Source organism: Urocitellus parryii, chromosome 1, assembly GCF_045843805.1.
Source record: "Urocitellus parryii isolate mUroPar1 chromosome 1, mUroPar1.hap1, whole genome shotgun sequence".
Classification (NCBI taxonomy): Eukaryota; Metazoa; Chordata; class Mammalia; order Rodentia; family Sciuridae; genus Urocitellus; species Urocitellus parryii.
In genome coordinates this window covers 241620550-241635609 of record NC_135531.1, presented here as the reverse complement: position 1 = coordinate 241635609, position 15060 = coordinate 241620550, and the positions used below count along the sequence as shown (strand labels likewise).

Genomic DNA, 15060 nt, shown 5'->3' with positions numbered 1-15060 from the left:
CAACAATGAAATCAAAGATATGATATAAAAGAAAGGAACAAAGTGATAAATCTCAACTTAAAAGAAAATTATGTCCTATACCCTACAAAATGGCATGATTGCGCTCCATACATAAACAACATGCACTTAAAAATATGAGACAACTGTATCATAAATTCAAAAGAAACATAAAAGAAAAGGAAATTCAGAGTAATTTGCTCCATCCTTCACCTCCCCTGGGAAGGGAGTGGTCACCTCCTTCTGCTGTAGTTTCCCTGGGAAGAATTTTCCTTAGGTCGCTCCCCAGCCTCTCAACCCTTCCTCTCTCCTATTCAGGCAGTGAGGTTTGGAGAAAGGTCTAGGCTCAGCTTTCTGGGGTCCTCATGCTGCCCACACAACCAGTTCCACTCCTCAGTGCTGATAAGTGGGGTGATGTACACAGGAGAGGGCTGGCAGTGCTTAGTGCTATGGAGGACCACCTGACTGCCAAGCTGCCAGAGGACTACTGCACACCTATGCACTTAGGTGATACACCAAAAGTCACTTTCTTCAACTTTGACTTCAACAGTAGTAACAGCCACTTCCTCTACAATTTGATTCCATGCTTATTTTTCATATATTTCCAAATAGGGTGAAGGAAAGGATATTATTATTAGTTAGTATTAGTTAGTTTTGGCTGCATAACAAACCACCCCAAAACTCAGTACTTTAAAACAATTCCGTTTATTAGCTCAGAACTTTGGGAGTCAGTTGGGCAGTTCTGGTCTGAGTCAGCTTGGTTGATCTCTGCTAGGCTTGGTCAAGGGCTGGCCAACTGGCTGGCAGCCAACCTAAGATGTCCTCGCTTATTTTATTCCATGGGCAGAATCATTCGGCAGACCATTCAGGTTCATGCACATTGCGGTGATGAGAGAGATCCCAAGAACAGCAAGGAAGGACAAACTCCAATGTATAACCAACATTCAAATCTCTGGTTGTGCTATATTTGCTAACTATTCCACCGAGTAAAACAAATCTCATGGCCAAGGCTGAGTCAGTGAGAAAGAGAATTACCCAAGGGTGTAGACATGGGGTGAGAAATTATTGTGGCCGTTTTGAAAAATCAGCAATCAATTTGTAGCTATTTAAAATAAAACGGTCATAAATTCTTTGACACTTTCCTATTGAGAAATAGGATTATGAGCCCTACCAGTGAAAGTGGGTGAGTCTGTACCCACTTTGACGGAGCACTTGCTGTCAGGGTGTTCCCTTCCAGAACACAATGTGAAGCCACACGGAGGCAGCTCCTGTCTACAGCCCCGACAGACCCTGGCCTTACAATTCTACCAGCTGGCCTGACACGTGAGTGACAAAAGCTCTAGAGTTCCAATCTCCAGTCTTGCAAGTTGCCCCCAACCATTTGTGTTCCCAGCCGAAGCCCCATATATGGTGAGGACAAGCCTTTGCTGCCACCCGAGTTCTCAACCCACAGAACCCCAGACCACTGAAAAGGGCTGCTATTTTATTATTTGCTACTGAGTTTGGGGAGTTTGTTGGGCAGCAAGAACTAGCAGAATACACACCAGTCTCAATTTCTGCCTCCCTTTACCATTCACAGGAGTATCTACTTTTTCAAGCTTAACAAAACACAGTAAAGGGTGACATTTCACTATCAATAATTTTGTTTGCTAAAATTTTTTAAAATGAGTAGCATAGATTATTCACACAAAACCATCCAATAAAAGCAGAGGCTTTATTTCTTAACAAATTTCTCAACTTACATAATTACTTATGTGATTATTAATTAATTAATTCAACAAGTATATATTAGATGTATACTTTGGTTGCTGGCAATTCAGCAATATATCAGACTAGGCCTCTGACCTGATAAGCATATATTTGATGAAGGGCTTAGTTATTTAATAGTGAAAAATACCAACACTTATTGTGTGCTTCCTACATGGTAGGTGAGGACAAGCCAACCCTGCTGTGAAGCTAATAGATGCTAGTAAAAAATTGATGCCTCATACAAATCCAGTTCAGAACTATTCCCATTTCAAAGATGAAGTGGAGGCACAGAGAATTAGGTAACTTCCTGTCTTTTTGTGTAGACACTGGAAACCACATGATTAAGCCAAAAAGAGTTACACAAGCAGGCTCAGGAATGTGCCCTAAATAATGAAGTAGGACAATATAGGGGCTTTCTGTATTTAACCAATTCCCTGTCCATATGGACAGCCATATTCCTTGTCCTTCATTTACACTAGTATGCACACTTAACATCATAATGTATTTTGCTAGTGTATATCTGCTATTTTTCTTTAAGCAAATTAAAAAATCTCTGGATATTTGCTCCAGGCACAATGTTGCCTGGAGATGACTTATAATCCCAATGACTTGGGAGAATGAGGCAGGAGGACTGCAATTTCAAAGTCAGCCTCAGCAATTTAGCAAGGCCCTAAGCAATTTAGCAAGACCCTGTCTCAAGATAAAAAATAAAAAGGAGATGTGGCTCACTGGTTAAGCACCCATGGTTTAATTGTCAGTACCAAAACAAACAAACAAATAAATAAATAATAAGAGAGACTGCCACCAAGAGCCACAGATATAAGAAGCTGCCTGTGACTAGTGATAAAAGCAACAGGTTTCCAAAAGCTTCTAATTTATAACACTAAACACAAAATCCCAACATATAAATGTATAAATATTATAAGACCAACAGGCCTAAACAAACTAAGAGAAGTGTTATTTCAGATCCACTGAACATCCTGATGCACTTCCATATTTTCTTTTCTATTGAAGCAAATGTTTGCCGTCTTCTATTTTTTCCTTAACAAATCTTTTTTTAATTGGAACACTATAATTATTCTTAATAGTGGGATTCATTATGCCATATTTGTATATGCACACACATAATTTGATCGATATCGTCTTCTATTGTAGTAACTCCTCTTTCCTACTCAGCTAACTTCAGGGTTATGCAAATTTTGAAAGAATTTCAGACTTAAATTTGTTACCACACCTCTTTTAGAAAGAAAGATGAGTTACTGGGCTTTCTTTTCCACTTTTTTGGGCTTACAACTAGTTGGAGGGATCCTATAACTTTTTCAGGGTAATACTTTTAGTCAATAATAATCTGCTTTTACCAGGTGGCTGCAGGAAAAGGAGACAACAGATACTTCGTACAAAACAGAAAATCTAGTTTTCTTTTACATGTTACAAGAAGCTAGAAGCTTTTGGCAGCTTGGAGAGAACACGAGTGGGTTTACCCATTGCAATCCATCCCTTAAGCCAGTAGGCAGCAACTCCCAGTGGCCGGCTATGAGTCAGTCCTCCATCTACACAGGAAGCAAAGTCCTGCCTCACCACTAATGTGCACCTTCCCTCTCCAGAGCAGAGGACACTCCTGAACACCAGGGTGTTCCCACTACCACAGACTTCAATATAATTTCATTGTGGGAACAAACAGTAACAAACACCATATGAAACCCATTCATGAAGATATATTAATCTTAATTGGAAAAGAACTGAATGTTTAATATTTATTTTCCATGGATACTGTAAGAATGAGGGGGCAGGAAGACATTTCTGTTTAAAATTTACACTTTTATAAATTTAAAACTGAAGTTACTTTCTCATACTTAAAATAATAATTTCTAATTATTTTCCTAGAATTCTCAAGGGCTATAAGGGTTAAATCATTCCAGAATGTTCAGTTACAAATTCTGTAATTAAAAAAGACACTAAACTTACACTCATTTTAAAGAGTATTATTAATTTAATAAGTATTTTATTTGCCTTATAAAAAGAAAGCACTAAAGAGTCACGAACACCTTTCAGAACAAAAACTGATCATTCCTGAAAATGGTGGTCTTTGAACCAAGGCATCTTTCTCTAGATAGCTCTCATCAGCTGACATAGTCATTTGCTTTTGGTTACCTCATGAGTACTTTTATTTCCATATTTGGCATATAAAATCATCTAACCTAAGCAACACTAACCTAACTAGGGTTTTCTAAGTTATCCATCTCTTCTTCCACCAGACCAGGGCTCATTTTACCTGTTTCATATTTGGGGTTCAGCAAAACATTTCACTTGAAGAAGAAATGTCATCTATTGGACACACTCAGGATACTTGTGTTTTTGTCATTTTTCAGCACTCTTGGGTAATATGGCAGCCAGGGACAATGGGCGATTCAGTAGTGTGGCCCTCAAAACATGTAGAAGGCTTCAAAAGGATAACCAGACGAGGTGCACAAAGCCCTATTTGGTTATATTAAAATTTCCAAACAAATCAGATAACAGGGTAGCACCATGGGTACCTCAACCCCCAAAAGCTGACAGCCACTTACAGACACTAACTATGTCATGTGGCACTCTTGTGCCCACTTCAGAAAACTCCAGACCAGACCTCACCTGATTATGTTCACTTTTTACCTTCACTTTAACAGAGAACACTTCACTTCTACAGTCACAAAGCATGTCTAAAGGAGGCTAATAAGTGCATGTTTTATCTAACAGACATATCACATCTTAACCATTTAAATATAAGGAAGAGAAACAAAACTTCTCAAAATAACATTTGTAGTACAGGTCCACTCCTTTTGTTTGATAAATGTTTCCAAAATTTATTAATTTTAAACTGACTCTCTGTACTTTGTTTTTAATCATAAACATTTTGTTAAACAAAATAACCCTTAGAGCCAGGTGTGATATTGCACACCTATAATCCCAGTGGCTCAGGAGGCTGAGGCAGGAGGATGGCAAATTTAAAGCCAGCCTTGGCAACTTAGTGAGGACTGAAGCAACTTAGCAAGACCCTGTGTCAAAATAAAAAAAAGGGCTGGGGATGGGGTTATGCCCCTTGGTTTCAATCCTGGTTACCAAAAATAAAAAAATATATATAACCCTTAGATCTTTTCCATACAGAATTGGCTTAAAGACTTATGGAATATAAAAAACAGCTGGACAAAAACTTATTTCTTTAGCAGATTTCTAAAAATATTTTCAAAGACTATTAAGTGGTCTTTAAAAAGACTTACAAATTATATTATGAAGCCATGTGAAATGCAAAGGCTAAAAGTCTAAATATAAGAAAAGGAAACATATCCTTATACCCATCTCTTAAAGGTCAAGTATTTAAAATACTCTATTATATGTTTTACCATACTGAACTTCTCTACAAAGATTTAAGTAAAATACTTACAGTTACTTATCACTCCTCCCAGTGGATCACCCTTAAAGTCAAATTCAATATCCATATATTTGCCCTGTTGAAGAAAAGAAAGGCTTGGTGAGTTGTCAAGTCCACCTCAAAACAGTTAGTCAGTGTACTTCTTAGAGAACATCAAACTAACTTCTTATGTTTATGCACTTGTTTAAATGTAATTAAGAAAATCAGTTTATATAACCATGAAGTAAAACAATATTTTCCATAAATAATTCATACTAAATATCCCATTGGCTCAAAGCTAATCTATTCTGGTGCTAATTTAAGAACAGATCTTCTTGGCCATTGTGTGACTTTGCCACTTCATATATGTGTTTCAAACTCCTGAAGGATGCATGTACTCAATTTAAGAATAAAAACCAGGGAAAACAAAGTAGTCCTTACATACGCACTGATTGGGAAGATAAATTACTTTTCAAGGCAAAAAATCACGGTTATAAACTCCAAAAATACTGGACAGTGGGTAAATAAACCATTCTGTTTTTATAACTATTCAGATCAAATACACAATTATGTGGTGTGACTAGCTCAGAATCAAAGACTAATAATCATTATTACTTTTTTTGGCTTTTGACCTAGATTATACAGCAGTATATAACCCAGGTTCATATTACACTTTATAGATGGTATCTTGAGACACACATGGAGTTCAATACTGTGATTTTTAAAGAAATGGTCTATAATTGCCTAAAGAGTAACAAGAACAAAAGAATAACCCCGACAGCTGTTTCTTGTTTAGAAAAGGATGTGTTGATCTGGTATGTCAAATCCTGGATTTTGTTTCAAGTCCTACATTAGTAATAGTTAGATTGGTATTACTCTAACTCTTTCTAATTTTCAAAACGATGGGGAGGGAGAAGAAACACTACCAAATGGAACTCGGTCAACAATGCGCTCTGTGACTCTCTACTAGCTGAGGCACGCTGTCTCACCATCTCCTTTTCATTGTCATCTACCCTTTAAATCTTCTACTTATGCATTAAGCAACTGTCTATTGAGTACTTCCTCAATGCCAAAGTAGGAATACAGGAAAGCAAAGCAGTCTCTGCTCTCAGGGAACATATACGCTCTGGAGGGGACTTGACAAGGGAAACAGTTTGTTCTGGTGTAGGATACACCCTACGACGGGTCATGCTGCTAAGCATGGAAAGCAGGACAAAATAAGAGCAGGAGTCTTTCCCAAGTGAAATGCAAAGTCTCAGGAGAAGTGAGTAGGAGAACAGGGATAGTGAGTGGGGAATCGGGGGTGGAGAGGAAGATTGGAGTGCACTGTGAAATTGACATGTCCTCCTGACAGCAAGCCACGTCACTGAAACATCTTAAATAAGGAGGCATTTATCAGACCTGCCTGTTTACAAGATCACTTGGCTAGTGGGGGTATGGACTAGAAAGGAGCAAGACTAGATAAATCTGATGGCAGTCAGCTGCAGTGGTAAGGGGGGAAATGCTCGAGGCTTTAAGCAGGAGCAGCAAAAAGAGAAAAAAGATTTGAGAGCTACCCAGAGAATCACAATGACAGGCCTGGGTTGAAGAAGGAGATAAGCGAGGGTATAAAACACCCAAGGATGTGGTCTAGGCAACTGAATGGACACCAAGATCCTCTACAATGGTGGGGACACAGCAGCTACTAAAGAGAGGAGATTATAATCCTGTCGAGGAGGTTAACAGTCGACCCTACAGGAGAGAACAGAATTGGTCCTTGAGCACAGGTGGCAATAGATCTAGAGCTCAGGTGGAGGGATTAGTGTAAGACATGCATGTGCAGGGACGCACATACAGGGGAGGCACAGGATGCAGAATCAATTCAGTTAGCGGGGCCTGAATGATGGCAGTGACCATATGGAGGATCACGCTTTTTAAAAATTTTTTTATCATAATTTGTTATGTATGACAGCAGAATGTATTATAATTCATATTATCATGCTTTTTTTAAAAAAGAAGGAATGAGACTAGGATGGGAGATTTGAAAAGAAGAAACACTGTAGAGAAAGGAAAAGGAAGCCAACCATGGAAAAAGAGCTGGACAGCAGCGAGAATTACGCTGATGGTGGAATGGCACCCTTCTTGTGCAGCCATATCCTGATTCTCTGCCAGAAGCTTGGTTCTGATCATGCGGCTAGTCTACTAGCAATAACTAGCAACTTCCAATCACCTGAAATGAAAGTGTGAGACTCTAAGACTGACACTTGAAGCCCTCCAGCTGGGGCCTTGACCCATCTGTCCAGTCCTGTGTCCTGCGGCTCATTTCACGCACCTCTGGTCCAGCAGCCAGGAACTCTGGTACATGCAGGTCCATGTGGCCCCTCTCTTCAGGCTTCCTCAGGCTGGAAGACCAGCTCCCCCTGTCCTCCACTCGACTGTGACACATTTAAATCTTTGGGGCCTCCCAGGACTGTCCCCTGCCCCAGATTCCTCCCGTTCCTCTCTCCTGGATGTCTGTATAGTCTCACCTGCACCTTTCATGGGGAACTTGTTCTTTGATGTGTTGTGTTATAATTATTTTTAGATATGTCTAGTTTTTATAGTCCATAAGCTTCTTAAAAAACTGGTGCATAAGAAGGTACTTGTTCCCATGGCCCCTATCATTGTTGTGGTGACATCAATGAGGTAAGTGAATACACTGACTCCAGGGATTGAAAAAAAAAAACAATCTTCAGAAAATAAAAACCAGTTGAAGCCATAGAGTCTAGGAAAGGTGTCACAGAAGTGACATTTGATGTAAGACACTGCTAGTGATGTGAAGGTCGAGGGACAGAGCACAGCATACAGAAGGATGCACAACTTCAAAGGCCTGAGGCTAGGAGGTGCTTGGTGTGCCTGAGGATCACACAGGCCCATATGGGCAGAGTGAAAGAGGGCAAGGAGCAGAGATGAGGTCCCAGAAGGGCAGGCCTCAGCTCAGGCGGGGACCCAGGAGGCCCGAAGCAGCACATGCTATAATCTAGGAGCAAGAGGGCACCATGGAGCCCTTCAGTAAGGCAGCAGGGGAACTCCAGTCTGAGGAGATGATTCCAGCTGCTGCTAAGGAAAGATTGCAGGCTGCAAGTGAGGTACAAGGAGGCCAATGATTAGTTAAAACAGTTTTAAACAAAGGAATCATTTTCATACAAAAATTTTATTGCATTGAAGTTTGAGTCATGAAATTTCTGCAACACTAGCATTTCTTTCCAGTGCTCCCGGCATCTAGCTCAGCACTTTGCACATGGTGGATACTCAATGCACTGCCCACTCCCAGGAAGACTTGGTCAAACAAGAAAAAGACTTTCAAAATATTTTTTTCAAAACCAGTTGATTCTCTTTCTTAAATGAAGTTTGATATGTCAAACCCCGATCTGCTGGGATGGAGAGGAGGATACCATGGGGCCCTCCTTGGGCACACTGGTCTCCAATGTCAGTTATGATGACCAAGTAATTAACTGCAACATAGCAGACTCTTCCCAATTGTTCAGAGAAGAGATTGAGGAATTCATTCTAGGTTAACTAAACACAGCTGAAGGAACTGCAAGTTCCCTGGAGTAGAAATACATAATACATAAACCACTATTAAGTTCAGCAGTAACTTTAAGTACTGTAGCATCCTACTACAAAAAATTATAACATATATTTGGGCGTATTACTAGTCTAGTCACAGACCACAAAGCAGAGAAATTACTAAAAACTGGGCATGAAATGACTTAGCCTATAATCAAGCGTTAATCTCACATCCTAATACCCGTGTTATAATAGGATTTCTCTGAAGCTACTTAATAAGCCAAATCTCCTGCCAAGCCTTTCGCTAGATTTCAAATATTACTAAATGGTAATGACCTTTTAAGCAATATGGTTTTATGCATTTATACTGCCTAAACACCAAATATTTTTGTAAATATTTAAAAGTGTGTGTGCACATAAATTGTTAACCAAATAAAATTTCTAGCACATAAGAAGCCTGATGGTTGGAATTGCTTCTATCTGCCCATACTTCACTTCTAATTCTATTTATGCAATGAGATTAGCCGTGTTTCCACAACAGGAGAAGGCATGGCTCAAATCAGTTATAACAACTTAACAGACTAATCTGATGGAAAAAATTCACAGCCTTGGAATTAGAAATTTATTTAGCCTCTCACTTTCTAAACTCTCAAAATTGCCTCACCTGAGGTCATTCTCTTCCTGAAGCACTAGATAACCCTAAAAAGAAAAAAGTCAAAGGGATCTAAAAAGAAGGGGGAGAACGATCAGGAAGAGCCTCTGGTAGAGAGACATAAAAGATCATCAAAAATGGCCCCCAGTGGCACAAGTAATGTATATGAGAAAACAGTTCAGAAAGCAAATGATCTTTTGTCATAAAAATGTATAAACTTGGTGAAACTACAGAAAAAAAAGAGCCGTTTTGAAACAGCACCATCACATGTACCCTAAACCCCAGCTGTCTCCAGGCAGAGTTGGTGTCTCTGTGAAAACCAGGGGCATGAAGGAGCCTGGCACAGCTGGAGGGGCCCAAATGCCCAATGTAGGGGGCACATGCTGGAGTATGAGAGGATACCAGGCTGGAAAGGTGACATGGATAAGATGTCTATTAGTGGAAATAGCATCTAGTAGTTCAACCAAGCTCAAGACATCAATCAGCTTCAGCTCCCCGTGCCAACCCACACACCCTTGTATTTCTCATCAGCTGTATTGATTATACCTCTATCAAGATTTAGAATAAATTCTGGGCCCACTAAATAAGGGATAAGGGTGACAGACTGCACAAACTTGAGAGTTTTTCTTTCTACATAATTTCTGATTCTTAATTATGATTAATAATAATGCCAAAATTCAGATAAGTAAAAAGTCTTCTTAAATAGTCTCATTTAAATTACTCATGGAATTTTATAGCAGAAGATGACAAGAAAATATGATTTAAAAAACAGCTTATCACCCCAAGAATTATTAAAAAAAGAAAATCTCAGAAAGCAAAAATTGTCCTTATAGAACTTTCGGTGTCTCAATAGGAATGGTGCTCTTCTTATTTTAAAAAATGTGTGTATTAAGAAATATTAAACATCTCCTGGTTGTTTAAACATACATGAGCTAAATATTAGTGTTAACACTTAAGCTTATACAAATACTTACAAATCTAGAGGAGTTGTCATTCCTTACAGTTTTGGCATTTCCAAAAGCTAGTAAGAACAAAACAGATGCATGGTTAAAGTTCACAGAAAAAAAAATAATTTCAAGCAGAAGATACAGCAAATATAATTGCTGGCAAATACAACTTGTACCAATGACATTTCTGTACAAACTTTCCATAAAAATATGCTTAACTAAAGTTTTTAATAAGTTGCTAAAACTTCCATGTCTTATTACAAATTCATAGAAAAACAGTAAGTTACTCCTCTGATTCATGGAATTTTTGTGAGCATTACCATAAACTTAATATTATCTAATTCAACACCTTTTAATTCTTTTCAAACAGGAGTCAAGTGAGTAGCCAGCAAGTGGCTTTTATTCTTCTACTATTAACAAGCTATTTCAGAATTACTCTGAATTATCAAAAGTTTGATGGAACTGGAACCAGGCACAGAATGCCCCTGTTTAACTAAGCCTGGGGCACTAGAGAGTGGCAAATGAATCTAGGAAAATGATAGCAGAGAAAGAGGCAGTGTAAGCTTAAGACATATCTATCAGGAGAGGGAACCCCCCTTTGAATCTCTGAAAGCCCAGCAGTGCATCTCAAACTTCAATACGCAACCCAGTCGCCTAAGGATCTTGTTGAAGTGTAAATTGGTCTATTGGGCCTGAGAGAAATAGGAGACTATGGATTCTACCAAGTCCTCCATCCACGCAGACTATTGTTGGGATCCAGAGGTAGCTAGCAAAGAGGAAAGCATGATAAAATGGCCAACAGAAATGATTTTTGGAACAAGAGGCTGGACATCAAATATCTGGAGGCCTCCAGAACTTATTCAAGATAAGCAAGGAGAAGAGAATTGGAGCAATCATTGCTCAAATGAGCCCTGAGGCTAAAAACTGGTTCTTGTTTTCAAAATAGTCATTTATCAAGAAGTGAGGCAGCATATTTATTAGAAAGTAACTGAATATTCAGCACCTAAATGTGATGTGCTCTAATTCACACACTAGGTGGCTGTTTTATTTTTTTTTATTAAAATAATTAATAATAGTTGGCTTGAGATCAGTTAAGACAAAATTTGCAAAATCAACACAGAAAATGTTCTTTGTTTTAGGGATGCTGCCTGGACCCAGGATGGCTCAGTTAGTCCCTAACACCAAATTCTCTCTTCAACAGAAAGAAAACAAGATGCTGTGTTGAGCAAGGAAACCTGTGCCCTGGAAATACTCAAAAAAGGGAATTTTCTAGGGAGGTTCCCATGCTTATCCCTTGTTCACACAGGCCAAAGCTTTTACAAGTATGATCTTGATAATGGCAAATTTCAACCAAGTTATCATGAAAACTCGACATTCTCATGCTTTCTTTGCTAGGCCTTTGTGGTGGGTGCCAAGTTAACTAACTTAAAAGCCCCAAAGTCCAGCACAGGACGCTGTCACATAAAGGACAGTTTATTGCAGCTTGAAGGTCAGGGCCAAGTGAAGGAATTGCTTTAAAAAAAAAAATTGATTTAGGGCACCCTTTGCAAGCCACAAGCCATCTTTTCATCAAACAATTCTGAGTTGCACATTACTAAACCCAATCCTAACACTGAAGTCCTTTATTGTGAGCCACAGAATCCAAAACAAGTGTTCCATTATAAAACACTCGAGACACATTCCTTGTTTGTTTTTTTTAAGTTCATTGTTATAAATGTTCATTTACAGTAGCAGCTCCAGTTCAAAAGTAAAGCATTCCCATAAAAGATAATACAGGCCCACAGTGGACATTTCTCCCATTTCCCGCACTGCAGCCTAGATTGAAATACCACTGAATAAAGAGCCAGATTCTAGTCACAGATGCAAGCTATAACATTCCTTAGCAATGCTCCTTTAGATCACAGCATTCTTAAAATAAGCATCTACAGAATAATAGCATATGAGGAACTCATTAATTTAAAAGCAAAAACAAATAAACAAAAGTCAAATATTACAATAATAAAATGAAGAGATACCACTTTCTATAGCTTCTTTCTTGGTTAAGTACTGAAGGGGAGGAAAGGTCAAAAACAAAGGAATAGGTGATTTGGTCTCTGCTTCTCTCATATCCTACCATCCAGGGTACAGATGCCAAGGTGAATCCTTGTAATAAAATAGAGAATGTAAAGCACAGAAGTGTTTCTTGGAGTCAAAGGGAATGCTCAGGTTTCAGGAGCATCTCCAAAAGGGAAGGAGGAGCTGGGCCTGAGAATAAACACAACAGGGCAGGGCTCCCTTCTGGCCACCTAGCCAGAGCAGTTGTATGTAATCTGTGTTAAATCTTGTCCTTCCTGACTTGGAAGAAAGAAACCAAACTATTTCTCTAGCCCAGAGATTTTAATGTGTTGTAGTTCTGACTTCCCAGGCAGTGTCTGAAGACATTCTTGATTCTAACAACCAGGGGTAGGAGTACAAATGACATCTAGTGAGCAGAAGCCAGAGATGCTGGACACAGGACAACCCTCTGCAGCAAAGATGTGTCTAATCCAATAATCTAATCTAAGGTGGTGAACCCTACTCTACCCCCAGTAAATGTGTTGCATGACAGTAAAAGCATGCTTATAATATGAAATGCATTGAATGGCTTCCCATCAACAGGGAAAGGCTTTGATTTACTGGGGGAAAGAATGGTTTATGCTGATGGCACATGCCATCCTTTATGGAATTAATGGAATTTGTCCCTGGCTTCATTTTCAGATGGTGTCTTATAGACTAAAATGTTTATGCTCTTCTATATCCAAAATCTTATGTTGAAGTGCTAATAACCCTTGATGTGATGATATTGGGAAGTAAGGTTTGATGCTGTCATGAGTGTGTGACTCCCATGAGGGATCAGTGCCCTTTATAAAAAAAAAAAAAAGAGATTCCTATTGCAATATTGTGTGCATGTATGAACATGTAACAACAAATCCTACCACTATGTGCAACTATAATGCACCAATTAAAAAAACTGGGGGGGAAAAGAGATACCACAAAGATCACTCTTGCTCTCTCTCCTGATGTACACAAGGAAAAGATCACACGTGCATACAGCAATGTGACAGCCATCTACAAGCCAAAAGAAGTCACCTCAGGATGAAACCTACCTTGCCAGCCCCTTCTTGTTCATTTCCAATCTCCAAAAAAGTGAGAAAATAAATTTCTGTTGTTTAAATCGTCCAGTCTGTGGTACTTTGTTATAGAAGCCTGAGTTAATACAGGGAGCCAACCTGAAAATCTGTGAGCTCTACAGTCAGGTATAGAGGCTTTTTATGACCCTGAAAAAACTGGTCCTTAAACGTTTCTCTGCTAGAGCTCATGTTTCCTTAACAATAGAAATAACCAGGCATAGGTATTCTCTTGAAAAATAAAAGAGTGTTACACCATCAGTTGCAAATATCAGTTGACTCTTATAAGCAAAATTTAAGTCATTCAAATAAAAATCAAAAGGGGGAAAAGGATTACAAGTGGGAGTGTTCCTTTTCCACAAGTCAACCACTTCCTCCTTCAAGTTCTTAGAGCCAAGAGTTCCTAGGATGCTTACTTGCTCAGCAAGTTTTGGCCTGAATCTCTTTCCTCCTTTTCCCCTCCCAGAATGCCAAGATACCTGAAGTGCCCTCAACCTGAATCTACGCTCAAGTGACACTGACCTAATGCACACAGAAAATCCTACCTTCCAGGACCGGGTTGGACTGTAAAAGTTGCTCTTTGACTTGATTAACTTCTGCTCCTTTTCCACAAACAGCAGCCACATAGGACATGACAAGCTTGCTGGCCTCTGTGGATGAAAACAAGCCATATTAATTCATTAAGCAGAAACCTTAAAACCTCTTTGGAGCCATGAAATTTGGGAAAGAAGACTCACTAATGGTGTTTTCAAATGCTTTACTCCTGGGGTTAAATGATGCTTCTGAAACATTTTTCAATGTGTGTGCTTTCTATTCAATGACATGTCACTGATTTAGGTATAACAGAACTTAGTACTTGAAGGTTACTGCTCAGCTATTAGAAAGATCACTTAGAATGATGGCCAACAAAATCTCAGGAGAATCATATTCTCACAGCAATCAAGTACACACAACTATTGTATTTTTTTTACAGATGACTCAAGCCAAAAATAACTTGGTAACCTAAGCATCTTCACCAAATGTATTTTTAGAGTTTAAAAGAACTGATCTTCCTCAAAATATTTTCTAAATCAAATTGGTTTGCTCACAATGAAAACCAACTGATTATTCTTCAATTCAATTAAAAAGCTAAGCAGTTAATGTGGGGACTCACTCGATCCCTTGAGAATATGGTCATTTTCATAGACTTTTAGCAGTATCCCTGAAAGGTAAACTGGTAAGAGCAGCAAGTCACATGGGGCAGACAAAAAATTCTTAGCTCAAATTGGTAAGGTGAAAAACAATTTGGTTTTGGTGGTTCTATCCTTCCTCTGATCTCTCTTAGCACCTGCCTCCTAGAATTTGACCCTTTTAATAATGAACTAATTCCAAGGAAGGTTAATGGGTGTTCAAAGATAAAGAAGCCCAAAGTCAAATGAACTTGGGGCCACAGTGAGATGCAGTGAAACAAATGTCCTTATCATCAGGCTTCTGAGAGCCTTTTATATGAGCGTGTGCATTGAGGAACTCTGAAAGAGGTCTAGAATACTTCCTTTCCACCAGTTATTTTCCATGGAATTTGTTTGCATCCTGTTGAGCTATCCAGTTCTGCCCTTCCATAATCAGCATCTGGAAAATGGTCAACTATTAAGTGTTGGCAGAATAAAACATATGCCC

The 15060-nt window shown here is 39.0% G+C and overlaps 1 protein-coding gene across 3 annotated transcripts in view; it reads right to left on the bottom strand.

Annotated features, from left to right (window-relative positions):
- The window catches only part of Myo1b (myosin IB), a 168684-nt gene that overhangs the window by 60763 nt on the left and 92861 nt on the right, over positions 1–15060 (bottom strand). For all 3 annotated transcript variants that reach the window (XM_026389039.2, XM_026389040.2, XM_026389041.2), the window contains exons 5-7: positions 13950–14054; positions 10286–10332; positions 5165–5228 (exon numbers count right to left, since the gene is read on the bottom strand). In XM_026389039.2, coding sequence (XP_026244824.2) covers positions 5165–5228; positions 10286–10332; positions 13950–14054 — 216 coding nt within the window. The remainder of the gene's footprint in view (positions 1–5164; positions 5229–10285; positions 10333–13949; positions 14055–15060) is intronic.